This window comes from Phodopus roborovskii, unplaced genomic scaffold (assembly GCF_943737965.1).
Source record: "Phodopus roborovskii unplaced genomic scaffold, PHOROB, whole genome shotgun sequence".
NCBI lineage: Eukaryota > Metazoa > Chordata > Mammalia > Rodentia > Cricetidae > Phodopus > Phodopus roborovskii.
In genome coordinates this window covers 1,311,426-1,334,467 of record NW_026126744.1, presented here as the reverse complement: position 1 = coordinate 1,334,467, position 23,042 = coordinate 1,311,426, and the positions used below count along the sequence as shown (strand labels likewise).

The window sequence follows — 23,042 nt, the reverse complement described above, 5'->3', positions numbered from 1 at the left end:
TGCCTGATTTCAAGCTATATCCTCATCCATGAAACTTGTTTTATACAATGTCATTGAATTAACACATCACAGGCTAGAAATATTAAAGGCATCATTATTTAACTAAGAACACAGAATGAAAATATACACAGATTTTTATATTACTTTCTCAGTAATCAGTGAGTTCTTTAAAATGACATTTGATGTGTTATAATCATACAGAATACTTACACAAATAATGTTTCTATTATATAATCCAAATGCTTTTCAAACTCTTTTTAGAGTAACTCTCACAGCCAGTTTGGAAATTTTATGAATAATTTACCTTTAGTGGTGTCCCTATTTTGTGCATCAATACCTTTGTACAAATCTCAATTATGCTATAAACACTTTGCAAATATTTAAAATAAAATCCATCCTCAAAGAGTGAAGAAGTGTTTCCACTGAGGACATTTCAATTATATTTAGTCACCATTATTGGGAATTCTAAAACACATTCTGAAGACTGAAAGCAGAGTTTTGTTTTGTTTGAGATTTGTTTAAGATTTATTTGTTTGTTTGTTTGTTTGTTTGTTATGTATGCCTGCACACCAGAAGAGGGCATGAGAGCTCATTACAGGTGGTTGTGAGCCACCATTTGGTTGTTGGGAATTGAACTCGGGACCTCAGAAAAGCCGTCAGTATTCTTAACCACTGATCCATCTCTCCTGCCCCTAAAAGCAGAATTCTAAAAAGTATATGGCATCTAAATCTGAATCTGGTGTGGAGGGGGTGGTGCTTAATAATTTCATTGGTAGCCATGCCATTCTGCTTTCCCATAACCAGCACTATGCAGGGGCTCCCACAAAATTTCACTATGGTAAGTGAACTGGAATCATATACTCTCTGTAATACAGAGCAACAGTTTCCTAAAAGACATAAGCAGAAAAAATAATCAAAGTGGAAGTACTCACATCGGCAAGCTGAGTCACTCCACTTGCTGTTTTGGCCAGTGTGACAAGATCTTCTTGCATCTTATCCACCCATGACTTGATACTGTGAGATCAGAAGGAAGAAAATTCTATCAGATTTCCTACAAATAATACTAGTGCAGTAATATCTTATATACATGGTCCATATACATAAATTTTTATTCTCCCTCCCAGTTCCCACCAAGATCACCTGCCCATTCCACCTTCATACTGAAAACAACAATCAGAGAAAACAACAAAAGCCTATTGAACCTTTATTATGGTCAAGTTTTTATTTTAAAAGTATAGTTTTGTTTATCTTTGTTTGGCTCTTACATCGCACGTGTGTATACCCCTTATGGATGCCCCCAAATCAAAATGAGAAAAATAACAGGGTAAAGATTTGCTCACTCATCACAATGTCACAAAAATAGTTACTGAGTACAGTATTCAAAAATATACATAAGCTGTATTTTCTGATCATAAAATGAGTGTGCAGTACTATAACATGGACTTTTAACCACCATAGGAAATCACAGGTTACAAATATCTCAGTACAACTAAGAACATTTATTTCCCCAGCAGCACTGAGGTTCTGAGTGAATAGACAGGATTTCAAAGCAATGTTTTACATGAAAATTGTTCCTTCAGTATTTAAGCTCAAATACTTTCAGATACATTCTTGTAAATAATGGAGTCAATACCTTGTAACATGACTTATTCAGGTCACTACATATTAGAAATATCTAAATCTGAGAATCACCCAGTGTTTACCACTCTGACCAATGCAGTTTAATGTTCACTTTATCTCTATGTGGCATTGGCATGCTGCAAGTCTAGAATAAGTAGTCTTTTTCTCTAGGCAAACATAAGGAAATATGGACAGCCCTGTATGAATGCTTAGTAGATGACTTATGCTTGAATTTGAACTTATGAATTTGAATCAAGGGAAGTGAACTATGCATCTGTTCCTTCAACATGAATTTCAACAGTTCATCAAATCATCACCTTCATTTCAGAATCAGAAGAAAGAAAATTAAACACCACATGAAATAGAGATTGAAATAATGTTTAGGAGAACATGTAAATGAATAAAGTAGTAAAAGAAGACAAGAAAACCAAAGTTGATTATAAAGATGATGAAGTGCCTACAGGAAGACAGTCATGATTGAATTACAGAGGCAACTAAATGCTTACTAAATAAAAGACAACAAAACCAAGAGTGTGTTAGCACAAATGAAATCAAGATAAATATATGGTCAGTAATTCTGTATGATAGGAGAAAAAATGGTAAATGATTATCAAAAAAAACATAAAATAAAATTGACAGAACCATCAAAAAATGTTTTAAGTAATGTCATCCTAATATAATTTATACTATTTATGAATGAGTATACACATAAAAACATTATAAACACTAATCCAATTGTTATTAGATAAACAATACTGTGTCAAATTTTATAACTAGAAGAGAATATATTAATGTATAGAGAGGAGCAAAGACAGTACTTTCTAATTCAAATCAGACTGTCACTACAATACACCATTACCAAGACCTAGACTCTAGAGAAAATGAATCATCTTTCGAATATGATTCCTAACACTGACAAGTAGTAATACCTGTTAGACCTACCTTAGCTGGGTGGGGGGAGGAGTGGGGAGGGACAGGGGAGAAAGAATATGAACACGCATGTGCATGCAGGAGAATATAGTAGATTCCTGAACACTGATCTATGCCATGCTAAAGTCATCTCCACGCCACCTTGCCACCTAAGTGCACTGTCACTAGTGATATTCACAGAGGTGAACCAACCATTCATTTTTGGGCTGAGAAGTCATTTAGAACCCATCCATTCTTCTCACCCAAAATGACAAACTCTCAGGAATGATTGAGAAGGGCAAGCTTCTTTTTTGATAGATACCTTTCTTTAACTGGTACATAAATTTTCTTAAAATATCATAGAAGCTGGAAGAAATTCAGAGAATATAACATTTACATGAAATAAGCCACATTACATGTCACTGAAATCAACTTCATATTTTCTATTTGTAACACCATCAACAAGCTCTACTACCTTCTAGAAAGACTACTAAAAGGCAGAGATTCAACTTGGAATTAAAATTAAGTCTTGGCAAAGGAGGAAAAAAATAAGATGAAGGTGGTGACCAGGAAATGTTTTCAGTGTCTTGAGAGAGTCATTTAATACCTAAATACTAAGGTATAGAGGCTAGAAGAGCTACAGGGAGAAAGGAAGGCCCAGCATCCACTGCCACCCCCTTGTACTTAACACACACTCTTTGACTGCCTCTAAGAACTCAGTTAACGTAATAGCTAATTAACAAAAGAACAGCATAAATGTTTTAATCATTTTCCATGTACATTCATATTGGACAAGAAAGTAAATTGCAATGACCAAAGACAGAGTACAAAACATTTGTGCGAGGTCAATGGGCCAAATGAATATCTGGACTTGAAAAAAAAAAAAAAAAAAAAACTTCAGAAATGCTACCAAGAGATTTGAAGGCTAGGAAAGAGAGGAAGGTTTGTTTCAGTTAGAGTTTGTCTACATTCAGGTTCAACGAAACCACAATTACCCATCTCTGGTGATTAAGCATGAAGAACAACTCCAGGCAAAAGAGTTTCTTTGGCTTGTTACAGGTAGGAAAAAAGTGGGGGCAGGGGTGCAAATGGCCTCTTCTTAAATTGTATTTCCTAATGGGACCTTAACTAGAAATAATCATGCAAAATTCACACACCTGCAATGAAATACCATTATTACATCCTTAAAATGGTCACAACAGTAGCTACTTAAGGAGTGGTATCTGCAGGTCATGTGAATTAGGGACTAGGGCTTCTCTCCTGTCTCTAGGTTAAGGCAGTTATCCCTCCATGGGGGATGTGTTCGCAAGGACCTTTGGGCACAGGGATACATCCTGGTTCCACTCTCTGAGGTCCCTTAGACTGTGCAGTCCTTCTGGCTAAGACCCATATTCAGGGAGGCCTGAGTCAGTCCCATGCTGGCTTCCCAGCTATCAGTCTGGTGGCCCATTAGCTCCTCCTTGTTCAGGTAAGCTGTCTCTATGTGTTTCTGCTGCCTGGTCTTGTCCTCTCCATCTGCATCTGGGTTCTACTTCGACTCAGTGTTTATGTATGGGTATTTGCTCCTGTTTCCAACAGGCATTAGTTGAGGGCTCCATGGATAAGTTAGTTGTTGATCTCACTCTCCGGGAAGGGCATTTATGGTGGCCTTTCCACAGAAGCTCAAATTGTTAGCTGGCAGCAGTCTTGTAGTTTTCTAGACCTTTCTTTGTGTTCAGTTTTATCTTCAAACCAATATTGGCTCCTCCCTCTTTTATGTTCTCTCTCTCTCTCTCTCTCTCTCTCTCTCTCTCTCTCTCTCTCTCTCTCCCTCTCTCCCTCTCCTGTCTTCTATTCCTAACCAGGCTCAATCTTCCTGGTCGCACATGTTTTCCTTTCCTCCCCCTCGTTTTCCCCTACTTCTCTCTCCATTCACTGCCCCCCCCCACTTCCCCTGAGCTCTGGGGGACTTGTCCCTTCCCGGTTCAGTGAGGGACATTATATGAATCTCTTAGAATACACCTTGTATCCAAGTTCCTCTGGTGATGTGAATTATAGGCTGGTGATCCTTTGATCTAGGTCTAAAATCCATATGAGTGAGTACATACTGTGTTCCTCTTTTTGTGACTGGGTTACCTCATTCAGGATGGTTTCTTCAAGTTCCATCCACTTGCCTGCGAATTTCAAGATACCATTTTTTTTTTCTGCAGAGTAGTATTCCATTGTGTAGATGTCCCACATCCCTACATATGGAATTGGGGTGGGGTGATGGGAGTGGAGGGTGGTTAGAGTGCATGTGAGAGGGCAGAGACGGTAAAGGGGAAGGAAGGAGGAAAGGAGGAAGGCAGAGAGGGAAGGAAGGAGGGATGGAGGAAGAGGGAACTGGGAACAACATGTAAAATAATAAATTAAATTAAAAAAATGCTTTGACTCCAAAATTTAAGTTCAATGACAAGTTACTGGGGAAAAGGATTTCTATTTTTGTTTCCACAGAAAATGAAAAGCTGGGGATTCCTTCCAGACTAATGTGGTTTGATCAAGCCAGACCACTTGAAACAGAGTACCAGGTGATCCTACATTCAAAACAGCTGGACAAAGCAGCCTTGCAGACTACAGCCAGGATTTCTGAATCTTCTTCAAATCCCCCATGACAGCGCCTCTTACCAGCAGGAAGTAGTTTGGAAAGAACGATGCCCAAATTCCCAAATATTGTCTATAAATGTTTGCTTTCATTTAAATGGACTTGGTTATATAAATTAAATAAAAAAAAAAAAAAGAAGTGGTATCTGCAAAGACAGATGGAAGCTGACAAGAGTAAAGCAATTAGCAATGAAAGCATTGAGACAAGGTGTTCTCGGTCAGTTTAACAAGTTTGACTGGTTGGAGAAAATTCTACCTTTAGATAATGAAGGGACAGAAATTGGGGGGAAGAAGTAATCCAGCCAGGAAAACAAATGGTAAGGCCAGTTGTTTTTAAGTAATATTAAGGATTCAGTTTGAATGCTCGAAAATGATGGAGATCTTACTTAGAATATGGGAATCTAGACAGTGACAAGATCATGTAGGTGCCTATGAATATAAGCAAATAAGCTTTCCTTCACCAAACAGATGTTACCTGGTGGTCAGAGCAGAAGAGAGGCTAGAAATGAGAGATAAGAAAAGACAAGGCTCCACTAAGTCGGTGGTAGTACAGGAAATGTGAGGAAAGGTGGGAAGCATACAGAAACAATTAGCTCAATGAAATTCTAAAGTATGCACAAGGCTGCAGGTACTGCTGGACACAACTGCATGGGAGGCAGCTCTGGCAGGTGATTTGGGATGTTTCTCAGAAACACACTGGGGGAGGACACTTTCACAAAGAAAGTGCAGAACAGGACAGAAGACAGTGAATGGTTTAGAGGCTTCTATGAGTTAGCTGCTGTTGGTTTGTTTTTGTTTTGTTGCCATGCTGGGAATTGATTCCAGGGCCTTGCCACATGCTGGCCAAGCACTCTCACTGAGCTATACCCCAGCCAATGAGTTTGCTTTTGCTGAACAACAGGTATTGTTCAGCGCCCTGAGTATCCACAGAGCAATGGAATGTAACAAGTTCAGCAGTGAGGTTAGAATAAAACCCTGCATGGAATATAAAGATGGTGTCGGTTGTAACTTAAGTAAAATTAAGTTTGTATTCCTTTCTCAGATAGGATAATTTGTATAATATATTTTGTCATATTGTATAAGATCTTTCTGTTTATGATGTTTGTGCACAATATCTTTATCATATTCTATGTATGTATACTTTTACATATGTTCAAGACATTTTGTATATTGATACAATTTAGGATTTATTATTATTATTATTATACATGTTGATCCCAGTTTCCACTCCCTCCCTTCCTTCCCCTTACCCTCCTTTCCCCCTCACATGCACCTTGACCACCCTCCCCTCCCAACCCCTCACCCCCATTCCACAGGTAGGGCTATGCCATAATTTAGGATATTTTTTATCATGTTGTACTATATAGTCCAACCTCTGGTCAATACATTTCTACCTCTGTTTTAGAGACTTACATATATGTATACTTATTGCTATTATATTGCTAAAATCATTGTCCTTGTTAATTACTTGGGAACATTTCAGCCATTCATATAGCTATGTTCCTGTATATTTCAGATTATCTTCACCCATGTTTCTTATACCTATGAGGTTAGTCACACAAATATGCTTGATCTTCAAACACTTCATAAACCTGCAGAACACAGCATTTAAATATTTTAATATTAGTACTCCATTGACTTGACACACTATTGCTCCTGACAAGCTATTCCCGAGAGTATGTTGGGCACCGATGCCACTCCTTCTGGAGTCCATCCTCTCCTTGGCTAATGGCCTCTCGGGCAAAGAACTGCCCCCCTCCCCAACCACTGACTTTGGACATGCTGTCCTACTGTGCTTACAGGAGACAAACATAGAAGACTGCTGAACCTTACCATGTCAGGATAAGACAGCCTTTCTTCCTCCCTGCTTCTGTGGTTGTCAGTCAGATACTCTAGGTCACAGCCAAAACTGGTTGCCCTAACGTTGCTGTGTTACTTTAGATGATTGTCTAGGGAGCCTGCTGTTTCTGTCTTCATTGCACCTTTAGGAAGCTGCTCACCTGCACTTCCTGCCTACCCTAGTATTGTTATCTTCCTTCTCAGGTCTTTGATGAGGTTGAAGATTAGACTGTCAAAATTATTGTTCTCTTTTCCTAGATAGAAATATTTGGTACAAAACTCAAACCTTCCAGCTTAGGATAACTCTATAGTAATCTCTGTTATACCTTCCCCTTAGGACTGGATATGCAGTTCTTGCCATTTGCTCTTGTTACCTCACTAGCAATAGGTCTTAAGTGCGTATGTTCTTAATTTTCCCTTTCCTAGAGCATACTTGATATTTATTGTCTTTGTATATAGTTTTTATCAAGCCTAAATCTTTTCATTACATTAAAACGGGGATGTAGTGAGATATGAGATATCCTCCCTGCCCCATAAACTGACCATGCCCACTGGGACATGGGGACAGGTACAGGCATGAACTGTGGAGACTAGGTCTAAGGTCCCGGACTCCAACTCTCTCTTTTACTTCCTGGTTGGAGACAGAGAGCATCCGGAGGCATCTTTGGAACAGGAACCTGCAGTGGTCATCTGTTTCTGGTGTAAGTGATTTCTCACCGAATAAACATCCACGGGCCTATTGTTTTGCAGAATCTTATTTACCACGCACTACGTGTCTACAGTGCCTACCAAGGATACAAGTAAATCAATGTAGCACTCCTTAAGCATCAGATACAAGAAAGGAAGTATACAGTAATTAGAACTCTGGGAACCAACCACAATGAGTGGAAGGATCTGAGCAGTGGCAAGAGAAAGGCATCTGGGCATGAAGGGACCACAAGAGCTACAAGATCAGACACAATGGCTCCAAAAGATGACAGATATACCTAGAGTCACAAAAGGCCCTTATCAGAAAGGACAATGCGAGGAAGCTTAGACTCTGAAGACTCTTCAAAGGGATAGAGGAGACCTGGGGTATCCCTTTTTTTTTTTAATAAGATAGAGATATTGGCATGTTTATTGTGAAAGTTCAAAAAAAAAAGTGGAGATGTCACATCAGAGACACCACATCATTTATTGGCAATGATGATGGTGGTATATATTATTCTAAGGAGCTTTCTAGCACAATCTAGAGGACTTCTCCCTCAGACCCTCTCCTACCCCTTTCTCTAATGACTGCTATAGGCAAAGTGTCCTGATTGATGTTGATATCAGAAATCCATATGGTAAAGAACAAGCATTTCCTGTTGTACTAAAGCCATCCTATAGCATGACTGTCCAGAGAGTATACAATGAAATTCAACTTTTGCATGTTAGTTTTTCAAGGTTTCCATGTCATTAAAATGTTTATTTTTAATTAATTTGCAAATTGTTCTTTTATTAACTTGTGTTTTGTTTTTATTCTTGTTGTTGCTTTGTTATTGCTGCTATTGTTTTTGAGACAGTTCTGGCTGTCCTGGAATTCTCTTTGTATACCACACTGGTCTGAAACAGAGATTCACCTGCCTCTGCCTCCAAAGTGCTAGTATTAAAGGCATGTATCACCACCACCTGACAATTTGTGTGTTTTAACAGGGCTGTTTTAGCTCAATTTTATTTTTTTTTATGAAAAGAACAAAAGACAAGTATTCACTAAGTCTCAGCCATTACTCTTAGTGCATATGAATTCATTTAGATAATTACTCAACATTATTTTCCTTTTTGGGTTTTTTTGAATTTAAATTTGAAATAATTTATTTTACATACAGTCTTGGTTCCCTCTCCCTCCAATCCTCCCATGCCCCCCACTAGCCCCGCCGACCCCTCATTCCATCCACCCAATCCACTCCCCAGGGAGTCTTTCATATCATTTGCAGCAGGGCCTAGGTCCTCTCCCATGTGTCTAGGCTGAGAGAGTATCCCTCCATAGGGAATGGGCTAATAAACCTATTCATACTCCAGGGATAAATACTGGTTCCACTGCCAGAGACCCCATAGAATGTTTTCTATAGAGACAATGTAACAGGAAGCATCACCAACATACCTGCAAGAAATGCGACAAGTATTTTATGGAACAATTGAATATGCCTATTTTATGCTGTACAAATTGCAAAAACTCAAAAAGAGAACATATAAAATGTTTATATTTTTGTTCAGTTTGAAAGAAAAGGCCACTATTAAGATAATGCTCCTTTTGAGGCTGAATTCGTGGGTGACACAGCATCATTTGGATAATTCTGTTTTCAAAAAGAAAGAAAAATGGTAGTCCAATTCATTTTGTACACATTTGAGGAACATCAAACTCTGAAAAGCAAAACTACATCCTATTGTAAAGTGCAATAGTTGAGTAGGAAATGTCAAACTATCAATTTAAGTGTTTTGAAAGCTAAGCTGAAGAGAGAATGTGCTTGGTTGGACCCATGCAGTCACAGCGAGAACTGAGAACTGTTATAACTTGACCTCAACAATAACTGCCTTGCTTTTTATGTTGACATGAGTAAGTCCTGTGGAAAAATAGATGATGCGCCTAAAACCACTGCTATTTGTAGGGAGAAAATATTAAAAACAGACATACCTCCTCTCCATTTACTCCACTAGCAATTACCATGGAGACAGAAAGGGAATGTGGCATACAGCACAGAGAAAATGGAAGATAACACTCTACAGTGAGGAGGTGTGGCGGGGGATGAGCCTGAGAGATGCATGGACCACTTTGGGCCCTTTCCTGAGGCAATGCTCTGCTATGAAGCTACTTCTAAGCAATAATTTGCATGTAACCAAAGGAAATGAAAAACACAATGATGCCTTAAGGACCTGGGAAATAATTAAAATGTCTAAGTATCTAAATAATACTACTACTACTAATAATAATAAAGATGGCCATTTCTGCTGTGCTAATATATAACTTGTTCATAAATTCAAGTAATAAGATATTTCAGAAGTGTTCTACTTGCTGTATTTTATCAATGTTAAACTACTACTTTTGTTGTATAATAAACCACCCACAGTGTCCCGATAATTGGATAAAAATAGCATTAAGCAATCTAAGGATTTAGATAAGCAAGGCATACAAACTCACTGAATATGCATGTCTTAATACATGATAAGGACACGGATGTATGTGCAGTTCTGAGTGACATCACATCACTTGCCTCTACTTTATATCACAAGGTTGTCAGGCCATGGCTGAGATGCTATGGGAGTGCTTGCTCATTCCTGAAATCCCTGGTAATCTACACATTTCAGTACTCCACTGCTGTCTCACACAGAAGCTCCAACTTTGAGATGCTTGTGGATTAATTCCATTGTTACCCAGAAGAATCCTAGGAAAACGGGGGAAAGATGTGAATATAGTAATCAGCATGGAAAGGGAAGGAGCTTGAGAGTGGGAAACTTTCAATAAATAAACCTCATCTTCCACGGCTCATGTATGTCTGCCTTCATTTTCCACTGGACTTTTCCTCCACGTGTGTGTATGAAGACACTGTACAGCTAACCACAGTATCGATTTTCAACAAGTCATCCCGAAACTGACTTGGTCATCTTGGATTCATTTTTGTTTTATCTGCAAGCTGTAAATTGGCCAGTTATCCATTTCTCCCTAAACTGATCAGATTTGTTTCCAGAATCAAAACAAACAATCAAAAATGCTTTTTGGGTTCATCTAGGATCACAATTAGCTGGCTGGGAGGAGGCAAGGGATCACAAATGGGGCTTGCTCCTTGAAGCTCTGAACATTCTGCCTTTTATCCTTCAGCATCACAGTCAGTTATGACCTCCAGCTCCATCCCTGAACAGCCTGATGCCAACTGGGGTGTCCCAAATGGCCACACTATCTGTTGCTGGTATTACTATGAAGCAAATGAGCTGACTTTCTAACTGCTCATTACAAAATCTCCATTCATTTTATTGAAGAAAGACCTGTCCTTTCATTTCCATTTGCACTTTTCATCAACCACTAAAATTAGATCACAAAATTTAGTTTGGCCTTGTCTTTCCCCCTTCTGTGAGGGACTTTATATGAATCTCTTATAATACACCTTGTATCCTAGTTCCCCTGGTGGTGTGAAGTATAGGCTGGTGATCCTTTGCTCTAGGTCTAAAATCCATATATGAGCGAATACATACCATGTTCCTCTTTTTGTGACAGGGTTACAACATTCAGAATGGTTTCTTCAAGTGCCATACACTTGCCTGCGAATTTCAAGATTCCATTTTTTTTTTCTGCAGAGTAGAATTCCATTGTATAGATGTGCCACTCCTTCTTTATCCATTCTTCAGTCATCTAGATTGCTTCCAGGTGCTTGCTATTACAAATAATGCTGCTAAGAACATAGTTGAACACATGTCTCTGTTGCATGAATGTGGATCATTTGGTATATGCCTAAGAGGGGGATTACCAGGTCCTGTGGTAAACTAGTTCCCATTTTCCTGAGGAGCCTCCATACTGATCTCCAAAATAGCTGAACAAGTTAGCACTCCCACAAGCAGTAAAGGAGTGATCCCCTTTCTCCACATCCTCTACAGCATAAGTTGTCATTGGTGTTTCTTATTTTAGCCATTTTGGCAGGATTAAGATGATATCTCAAAGTTGTTTTGATTTGAATTTCTCTGATAGCTAAGGATGTTGAGCACTTTCTTAAGTGTCTTTCAGCCTTTTTGATTTCCTCTATTGAGAATTCTTTCTTCAGTTCTGTACCCCATTTTTAATAGGGTTATTTGGTGTTTTGTTGACTAGTTTCTGGAGTTCTTTGTATATTTTGGAAATCAGCCCTTTGTCAGATGTACGATTGGTGAAAATCTTTTCCCAGTCTGTGGGCTGCCATTTGATCTCCACTGTGTCCTTTGCCTTACAGAAGCTTCTAAGTTTGAGGACACCCCATTTATTAATTGTTGATCTCAGTGTCTATGCTACTGGAGTTATGTTCAGGAAGCAGTCTCCTATACCAATTTGTTCAAAGGTACATCCTACTTTCTCTTCTAAGAGGTTCAGTATGACTGTATTTATGTTGAGGTCTTTGATCCATTTGGACTTGAGTTTTGTGCATGGGATACACATGAGTCTATCTTCAGTCTTCTATACACCATCATCCAATTGTGCCAGCACCATTTGTTGAAGATGCTTTTCTCCCACTATTGTATTCTTTTAGCTGCTTTGTCGAAAATCAGGTGTTCATAGATGTGTGGGTTAATATCAGGATTATTGATTCAATTCGATTGGTCTATCTGTCTATTTTTATGCCAATACCAGGCTGTTTTAAGAACTATAGCTCTGTAGTAGAGCTTAAAGTCAGGGGAGGTGATGCCTCCTGAAGTTCTTTTATTGTATAGGGTTGTTTTGGCTATCCTGGGCCTTTTGTTTTTCAATATAAAGTTGATTAATATCCTTTCAAGGTCAGTGAAGAATTGTGCTAGGATTTTAATGTAGATTGCATTGAATCTGTAGGTTGCTTTTGGCAAGATTAACATTTTTTACTATATTTATCCTACATATCCAAGAGCATGGAGGATCATTCCATTTTCTGGTATCTTCTTTAATTTTTTTTCTTTAAAGCCACAAAGTTCTTATTATATAGGTCTTTCATTTGTTTGGTAAGCAATACCCCAAGATACTTTATGTTGTTTGTGGCTATTGTAAAGGGTGATGTTTCAGAGCACATGGGAACATGGGAAGTGGGAGGGGGCAGTGAATGGAGAGAGAACTAGGAGAAAGAAAAGGGGAGGAAAGGAAAGCATGTGCGACTAGGCAAGTGGATGGCACTTGAAAAATCCATCCTGAGTGAGGTAACCCAGTCACAAAAAGAGGAACATGGTATGTATGGTATGGGTTTTAGGCATAGAGTAAAGGATCACCAGCCTATAAGTCACACCACCAAAGGAACTAGGATACAAGGTGTATTCTAAGAGATTCATATAAAGTCCCTCACAGAACTGGGAAGGGACAAGTCCCCCAGAGCTCAGGGGAAGGGGGGGGGCAGTGAATGGAGAGAGAAGTAGGAGAAAGAGAAGGGAGGAGAGAAAAGCACGTGCAACTAGGAATATTGAGTCAGGGTAGTAATAGAAGACAAGAGAGAGAGAAAGATAGAGAGAGAGAGTATAAAAGAGGGAGCCATTATTGGTTTGAAGAGAAAACTGAACATAAAGAAAGGTCTAGAGACCTACAAGACTGATACTAAATAACAATTTGAGCAACCATGGAAAGGCTACCATAAATGCCCTTCCCAGATAGTGAGATCAACAACTAACTTATCCACCATCACGGAATCATGGAGCCCTCATCTAGTACCTGCTGGAAACAGAAGCAAACACCCACAACTAAACACTGAGTCAAACTAGATTCCAGATGCAGAGGGAGAGGACAAGACCAGGTTTCAGAAACACATAGAGACAGCTGACCTGAACAAGAAGGAGCTAACGGGTCCCTCAGACTGATAGCTGGGAAGCCAGCATGGGACTGACTCAGGTCCCCCTGAATATGGGTCTCAGCTAGAAGTACTGAGCAGTCTAAGGGACCTTAAACAGTGGAACCAGGATGTATTCCTGGTGCAAAAAAAAAAAAAAAAAAAAAAATCCTGCGGACACATCCTCCATGGAAAGATACTCCCTTAACCTAAAGACAGGAGAGAATTCCTAGTCCCTACTTCAAATGACTTAACAAATTAAAACAGATTTTAAAAGCACTATTTATGCTTTCATCAGCATAACACAATAGTGTTGCTCCATGGTGATAGACTCTCATATTATTAACAGAACACACACACAGTTGACATGGGGTAGTGTAAGTGTAAAATCAGCCTTGATGTGTGTCTTTGTATACAGTACTTACAGCATCTTGTAAAATTTAAAATATGTAATGAGTTCTATTTAAAAAAATCAATTTTTGCTTATTAAATGGCAATAAGGCAAAAAGCTTTAATACACATAAAGAATACCTTTTAAAATTGATTCTTTGCTGAAAGATTCTTTTAGAAATAATGATAGGAAAATAATTTTAATGATGCTAGTTTATTAACTTTTCAATTTATATGACCTTTGCAAATGTTTAAATGGCAATACTGCATAATGATAACCGTTTTATACATTAAAAAGTAGGTCAAAATCTAAGCGTTTCAATGTATATATGGGAGAAAAAGCATTTTACATAACTGTATATAAATGGATTTCCTATGTCACATCCCAAGTTATTTTAAAATATGCTGCAAGGCACAATTCATGTACGTACAGTTGTTGAGCAGGCCTTGTCAATCCAAACTAAAATATTTAAGTTAAGCCTTCAATATTAGATAATTCTCTCACAATACAGGAGAGAATCTATCCTTCCAGGCATAGTTTCCTCATCAGAAGTAAATGACAAGATTTACTAAAACCTGGAGCTTTTCAGCAAAGGTCTCATTTGAGTCACTATTTACATTTTTTTTCATTTTAAATATTTACTTGAAAATTAGGAAAAAAGACTTAGTTCCTGGGTCACTTTAAATTTCTAAAAGATAGGACACAATGCACAAGCCCCTATGAGAAGATGGCAGTACAGTGTTTGGTTTGAAGTCCTGGCTGTTGAGATCCACATAGCTCATCTTAATAAAGTGTGAAAGAATCAAGGAGTGGTCAGTCCCTAGATTAGGCATCAACATTCCAAGTGAATGGTGGCAGTCTCCTAATTTCTTTCTCATTATTAGTCATTCTGTGATTGTTCATAATGTTCCATTCTGAGCATATTCCAAAGTGGATTTCAACAAGCCCTTTTTAAACAGATCATCAAGCCTTGAAATATTAAAGCCCAAAGATTTCCAAAGCTACATCTGTGAATAATACATGACTCAGCAGCCTCCCACAAGCCGCACAGTCATTACATCCTCTTTCCAACTAGTCTTCTACTTTGAGAAAGACTGAATGTACTCCTCAACCCTGCTTGCGAAGGCACCTGAGGACAGAATTGGTGGAGGGTGTTCTAGACAACCTGGATAACACCAGAGCACAAAAGGAATCATTCCCCTAAACTCTGGCAGCGTAGAGAACTCCATTCTCCTAACCATGGTCTCTTTGACCATGGTTCTGCCTTACTCTCATGTCTCTTGATCAGATCGGGGCAATGGCAGCTTCAAAGTCATAAACTTACCATTCTAACACCTTGAATGTGGTTCTTGGCCTAATGTTCCTTCTTCAATCAAAGTCAACAATAAACATGATTTTGTTGTTGTTGTTTTCTATTCTAGTTGCTATTTAGTGTAGCCCTCTCTTAAATAATATGTATATATGTATGTGTGTATGTATGTATGATCACATTAGTTTTCTTCTGGCATTCATTTATGTGCTAATGTTTTATTTTAGAGAGAAAGTTCTAAAGACAACCTGTGGGTACAAAAGAAATAATGGCACATGTATCTTAAAATCTGTATTATACATGTGTGTGTGTTTGTATACTGATATAGAGATATCAACATTTTTATTGTTACATCATATTAGAGTTTCCAAGCAAAATTATAAAAACCCACAAAAAATAATCAAAAGTTTGTTCATACATCCAATTGCTAATGCCCATTGTCCTCATTTCATTTCAGTTGCTGGGATAAACTACCCTGACAAAAAGCAACTTAAGGGAGAAATGATTTTGTCTCAGATTATAATTTGAGGTAACAATCATCACTGTGTAGATATCAATGCAGAAACTTCAAACAACTAGTTATATACACTGCAGCCACAGCCAAAACAGAGAGGCGTTAATACATTTGTGCTGCCTTGCTTATCTATGAACAGTTGGATTTTTCCAACTGTAATATTCAAACTATAATATTCCAACTATAATATTCAAAAGTCACTGTCTAGGGCATGATGTCACTCACAGTGGACTGGGTCTTCCTACATCAGTTAACTTAAGAGAATCACACGCACGCATGTATGCCCATGTACCAATCCCATTCTCTCTCCCGTCTCTCTGTATGTGTGTGTTATGAATGCACACATGCCAAAGCCAGAGGTCAATTTCCAGAAATTTCCTTTTCCAGAATATGGGTTCTAGGAAGCCAAGTTGTCCATACTGACAACTTTTCAGGTACCTTTCCCTGCCACACTATCTTGCTAAATTTAAGTATTCTGTATTAAGATGCCATTCTGTTTCATTTCTTTCTCTGAGAATCAGTGCTCCTTGCAAGCCATGAAAGAGAAATTAATTGCTTTTCCTATTTCTTTAACATAAGTAAAAATAATTTATTGTTTTTGTTTGGTTTGAGTTTTGGTCTTTAGTTTTTTCTTCCTTTTTCAGGGGGTAGAGGCTATCTGGTTCAGACAGATCTCGATCTTGCAATGTATCCAAGGAAGCCCTTGGATTTTCAATTGGCTTGACTCTTCCTCTCTCTTCCTTGTATTACAGGCATGTATCACTATGCCTAGCCTTAAGATAACTTAAATAAATATTACACCTCCATTAATACTCCCATAACTATGCAGATTAGAACATTTGTCTGATTCAGACCTATTCGTTCTGCTATATTTTTTCAAATTTAATTTTGAAAGTGTGTATTCACAACTTTTCTGGGTTATAGTAAAGGATCAAGGTCTCCCTACCATCTATGCTGGTCATGTTCTTTGAGTTCATTCCAATGAAGTGACAGCTAGATCCAGAAGTGTGTGGAATAAAAAGACAGAGAACAGCTTGAAACACAAGGCACTCCACTGCTCATATCCCAGAATCTTTCCATTCCAAGGAAACAGTTTGAGAAAGCACAGAGGTAATAACCCAGGGGAAATAACACACTCTGGATTAACCAGCTCTCCTTGAAGTCATAACACAAGGCCTGGCAGACTATGCTACCAAGGGGAGAATGGAACAGAGAACTGGAGATATTGAGAGTGCCCATAGGAAACGGAAGGAACCAAGAGAGGGCAGGGCATGAGGGAGGCAGGCACAGGAGTCCAGAGGAACAAAGAGGGAAGAACAAAATCAGACTGGAAATAAGTGGAGGCTTTGAAAAGTGAATACAGAATTTCCATAAAGGTAGAAATATTGTTAATGTGCTGACTCAGGCCTGTGTCCAAACATTGAGAAACTGAGGCAGGAGAATGGCAAAATAAATAGTCCCATTTTCTCTTCAACATTAAAAACAAAGAGCTCTTTAAAAAACAAAGCACATGTAAATAATGTACTACTACTTATTTAAACTATTCATTTTAACCTTAGGTCTGCAATTAAGAGGACTAAAGATTAAAATATGATAAAATATGTAGTTATATAAGGGTGTTATATATGTTTATTTGTTTTGTTGCATCCTAAAAGGGAGGGGGCTAGGCAAGAGTGCTACCATTAAATCATGTTTCCTACCACTCTGATTTTATTTGAAGCTGGAAAGAAAATTCTCCTATAAGATCACTTTTTTATCTATAATAAAATTACTTTCTGTTTATATTCAATTTATTGTTAGGGAAAATAATGTGTCACTTGATCATTTTACCTATGAACACATCTTTCAGTGTGGATAAGGGATTCTAACAGCATTGGTTTTCATTCCTAACAAGGTGGTTGTTTGTCCATAGCAGCTCTTAGGTTGGTCTCTGCTGAGCTACAGATGTAATTATTTGCCTATCGCTTTATTTTAGCTATGCTTATATTTGAATGTGTCCATAAAATATATTTGATATACTCCCTGCAGTACTGCTGCTTAAGCTAGTTCTGACCCAAGGCTGCCAACCCTTCCCTGTCTCTTGAGGCATCCTAGATGGCTAAAACAAGGGGAGGCTTACATGAGGATTAAGATTCTACATATGGATCTGCAGAACCATACCAGCTAAATTATCTCTCTAACAGAAAGGCTGACCAGAGTCCAGTACTTGAGCCGCCATAGGAAAATGGCTTTGACCATCAAACTACAGGCAGAGTAACACTGTCTGCTTTCTTTACTTCCTAGCATGCCAGCCAATGAGCTCAGGGGACTGAGCACTGAGATTCTCAGGGAGGAACATTAACTAGATGACAAGTACTCCAGAGCTCACCATCCCAGTGCAGCAGAGGATTGGGGGCCTGCCTGTGCTGACTACTCTATTGGAGAGAAGACGCAGATCCTCAACATGTGTAGATTTTGGCACAATCATGGAAGTGTCTTCTTGACTTCTGGATGCTTCAAGCCATCCCTTTCCTTTTTCCTTAACTGTCAACACCTCAGGGAGCCATTTGACTGTGCCTTATTATAGTTTATAGTTTATAGTTTATAAATTTATTTTAGCCTCTTACATTCAGAAGCATATAAATGAAACACACTCAGGTTTTACACTAGGATGAAATAGCTTCTCCCTCCCCCCCAAAAAAAAAATATTAACTGAATACATAAATAAGTGGTTCTGTGGGGACAGCAAAGGGAGGAATCACATTGGTGTGTGAGCATGGTATGATGAGGAGAGCTTCAAATGGAAGAGCTGGGTCTAAAGTCTAATAACTTAATCTTATTTTCTTGACTAGTAGAATGAAGGCAGCTGCCAAATCACTTCTGGCCAGCTTGACTACCCACAGTCTTCATGGCTAGCATCCTTGTTAGTTAGGAGGATACTCCTAGACACTTATAGAAACCAGAACCCATGGCACTGTACATTTATTTTTCTGAGAGGTTAGTAGAGGAAGACAAATGTTAAGAGCCAAATAAATAAATAAATAAATAAATAAATAAATAAATAAATAAATAAATGCCACTATATGGGTATATACACATAGGATGCTTTTAACATTGTGTATTTGACAATTAATAAAATTAATTTTAAAATCCATTCAGTTCTATGATACATAGATGTTTTCTCAATCAAAATCATAAGCAGAATTTTAAATTTAAGGAGGGTCAAACAATTTCCATTAGACTTCAAATAAAGCAATGACTATTTAATTTACTTTATGCTTCAGACCAGGATTTTTTTTACTCTACACAATTACACACTAACCTAGTGTCAACTTGTGATTCTTACTGAAAACAATAGTCAGTAAAAGAAGCCCAACTTTTTCTCTTAATTATGAAATGTCCAGGTAAATCACCAGATATACACTTTAAATATTCTTTTTAAGGAACATTCATAAACCAGAACCTTCTATGGTTCTAGTTTAACCTTCCATCAATATTTCCAAATCCCAGAAGTTGGATGGCTGAGGCAGGAATACTCAGAGTTTGAGCCCAGGTGGGCTACTATCAAGACACTGGCAAGAAGACAAGGGCTCTCCTGGGCACAAACATTGACTGAGTTCTGTGCTTGTACTAAAGACCTACTTAATCCCAGCAACTAAAAATAACAGAAATGCATCTTAGGATCATGTGGTATTAAAATTCAGAAATATGAGCTATAATGAGCACAAGATGTTACAAGAGGTATTGCACTCTATCTAGCGACTACTAATTTCACATCTGTTGTAACTATTTTTTCTTTTAAATACTTCTAGAAGGATATGTGGCCATCTTTTAAAACTAACATTAATATTTTCTTCAGTATAACTCTTTCAAGTATACAGTAACAGCTGTACACAGTTATTATGAGGGTAATAGCAATCATTTCATTATCAAACTCTCCTGTACACGTTAAACAACATGAAACAATGAGAATGACACTCAACACATAGATGGAATATATTAAGTATGTAATGAATAAAGTCAACTTTATTCCATGAATAACTCTGCCATCCCTCCACCTTACACTTACTATTGCCTCCACCTTGAGAGATGGCATCCAGTATATGGTCTACTGCAGCAGTGTGCTATGTGCAATGTCTGTCTTGGGCAATTCTAGACTTCTAAACGTCTAGGGCTCTTGACTAAGTATATATTGATGTATGATCTTTCAAAGTACCAACAATTCCTTGAATTTTTTAAATTCTTTAAAATTTGTATTGTGTCGTAATAATACACAAAATAGTAATCTAGTGTGTGTGTGTGTGTTTGTGTGTGTGTGTGTGTGTGTGTGTGTGTAAAATAATTATCGCCCTGCTAGGCATGGGGATACAGGTCTAGAACCACAACACCTGAAATATGGAGACTGAAAGCTGAAAAATTTCAGCTTAAGGCCAGCTTAGTCTACACAGGAAGTATGGCCAAGCTTGAATTTCTAGGAATCCTGTGGTGACAGAGAAAACCCACCTCAAAAATCAAATAGAAATAATTTCTTTTTTCAAAATTACAACAGAATATGAATTATTATTATTATTAATATTATTATTATTATTATATGTTTTGGTATATATTCATCAGTATTGTCCCTACACTGGAGAATCATTCTACTTTTTAAAACAGATGAAATTATGGAGTCTTCCATTTCCTATATTGAATAAGTTTATAGGAATCTCCAAAGCGATATATTACTTGTATTATTATCTTTAGTATACATCTATATAATACAAAATTGTATTTTGCTAAGTAATAATTAAGTTGCATACCATTTCTGTCCTACATTGAAATTCTCCAGAAGAAAAAATAGCAAACAGATATTAATGCAAAATAAACTATAACATATGTAATATGTACAACTTACTATAGCAAATCCGATATAATTATTCCTCTAAAAAACCCGTCTAACATTTGGAAGGCATTGTAACATTCCTCACTGAATTTAGAATATCTACAAATTTATTCTAGTAAAAAAAAAAATTTACATTACTGGTTAAAGAAAATATAAATAAATTCAATGTGATAAAAATCTGCATAAAACTCAGTTTTACTTTATAATATCTAAAATAGAATGATTTTACTCAAATTTAAAATGATTTATAAAGATAAAGCTTGATAACTATTTATAAAATCTTAAACATTTGTCATGAATTGCAAAAAAAAATTTCACTAGTAAAGGGTGAAGTATTACCATACCTAGAATTAGAATGGTTTGAAATATTTTTGAAATTACATACATTTGCTATCTTAAAGCATAAGTTTTTTAAGATCACAAAAACAATTGAAATATAAAATTGGAATTTGAGTACATTCTAGAATTGCCAAATATTTTACAACCCCATCGTTCAGCTTCCTTGTCTACAAGAAAGAAGCTTTTCACTAAAGTTGCTACAACCAAAAATTCTATTCACTGTTCTATACCATACTGATATTCTTCAGAGCCTTTGTTAACAAAAGGTACATGTTCCTCCAAATCACCATCTACCTATAGGTCAGGTGACTGCAGAAATCTTGAGCACTGTGACTCATTTTTACAAACTTAATTTTCTATTCTGTCAGTTCCTTTTTTAATTGTTATAGGATCTCATACATTATGCATAATTTTAAAAATGTATCATATTGCCATGTACATGTGTTGTCAAGTAAACTGTAATAATATTTGACCTAATCCCACCTATTGACATCAATAAAAAAAAAAAAAAGATCCCTACAAGTTTTTAAACTATGCACCTTCCTACTGTCAAGAGCACATCTCCTTAGAATGGAGAGAATGCCTTGTTACAAATCCTTCCTGGTTTGTTATCAAAGGAAGCAATTACAAACTCTGTCATTCACTTTTAAAATCCCATGCAAATATATGTGCAAAAATGTACACTATATTATAGCCTACAATTGAGTTCAGGACTGGGATTATTTTCTTTAAAGAAAAAATGTATTTGTTGCTTCATTTTGCTTCAATGTATACACATGCAGGGAAAAAAATATACATTTTTCTAAAGTAGCCTCAATTTGAGATATTTTCTAATGGAAACCCTCCCAAAGAAAAGAACATAATTTAACAGCAGCAGAAAAAAAAAAAAAAAAAAAAAGAGTATTACTCATGGGAGGCCCTCCTTTTGTTGCATCTAAAGGTTGACAAGGGTCATTCCACAGGAAAGCAGACATAAATGACATTCAAGGCAAAGCAGCTCCAATATAGCTCACTTCCCAGGAGAGCATTATACTTCTCCTAGACACTGCAAATGTTTTAAGGGCAGAAGAGCACAATGCCTGTCAAAGTGTCTTGTGTATGTTAAAAAGACAGGTAATTTAGGGAAAGGCTTTGACATTTCACAGGGAATCTGCTTCTACAGTCTCCCCTCCTCCAACTTGACACCTAATTAAGCATCAATACAAAACAATGTAATTGAACAGATGTACTAGTCCTTAGCAGGAATTACCCATTCTCCTATCGAATCACGGTATACAGAGGGCTCTATTTGTAATAGGTTGACTTAATTGCCTGGGAGTTCCCTGGAGAAATGTACAAATGGATGAAGGCATTTCGCATGTGCACACCCACACCGATCCTCTACTGTGATCCACATTTTGTCTTTGGTACATCCATCTTTCTAAATGAAAACTTACAGTGGCTACATATTAGTTCTACAAGATCAAATAATTAAATAAAAAATAAATATAAACAAGTATACAGTAGTAGGATTCACATCTAGCAATGCCTCAATATTTTTTTTTTTTCTGTGTGGGAGTGCATTCCATAATACAATTATTTTAGGGTAAGTAAAAATACAGTACAATAAACAAAAAGTCTTTTTTGTTGTTGTTATGAGCCTAGCCTTTAACAGTTGAACCATCCCTTCAGCCCCCCCCAAAATTTTTTCTTTTTAAAGACCACAGGTAAAAACAGAGCAGTGGAGAATATTATCTTCTGGCCGTTTACCGTGAGTCATAATCACTGCAGTGCACCATTTGTCAATTAAATGAGCCTTGTAGGACTTCAGTGAGCTCAGGAACCCTGAAATGGGTATCTCACACTCCTCATGAAAAGCTGAAGCAATCTACTATCCAAGAGTCCCTCTGAGCAGAAGCTGGTTTGGCCCTGAATACAGTATCTGCTGAATGCAGACTCAGAGTAGCCTTATGAACCCTCTCACCAAAGTCATTTGTCAAGTAGTAAATACAAGAGTTCTATAACCTTAAATAAGTAGCTGGATTTGGATTTAGAATGTAGGGTTCAGGGGAACAGCAGGTAGTGGCACTTGTCACTTAGAGTCTAGAAAGTGGTCTCAATCCTGGAAGTGGAAAGCCAACTTATAAGTTGTCTACCAACCTCACACTCACATCACGATATAC

At 37.4% G+C, this 23,042-nt stretch overlaps 1 protein-coding gene across 7 annotated transcripts in view; it reads right to left on the bottom strand.

Moving 5' to 3' along the window:
- Positions 1–23,042, bottom strand: part of Cacna2d1 (calcium voltage-gated channel auxiliary subunit alpha2delta 1) — a 413,204-nt gene that overhangs the window by 334,920 nt on the left and 55,242 nt on the right. For all 7 annotated transcript variants that reach the window (XM_051174924.1, XM_051174923.1, XM_051174922.1 and 4 more), the window contains exon 2: positions 933–1,014. In XM_051174924.1, the coding sequence (XP_051030881.1) occupies positions 933–1,014 (82 nt within the window). The remainder of the gene's footprint in view (positions 1–932; positions 1,015–23,042) is intronic.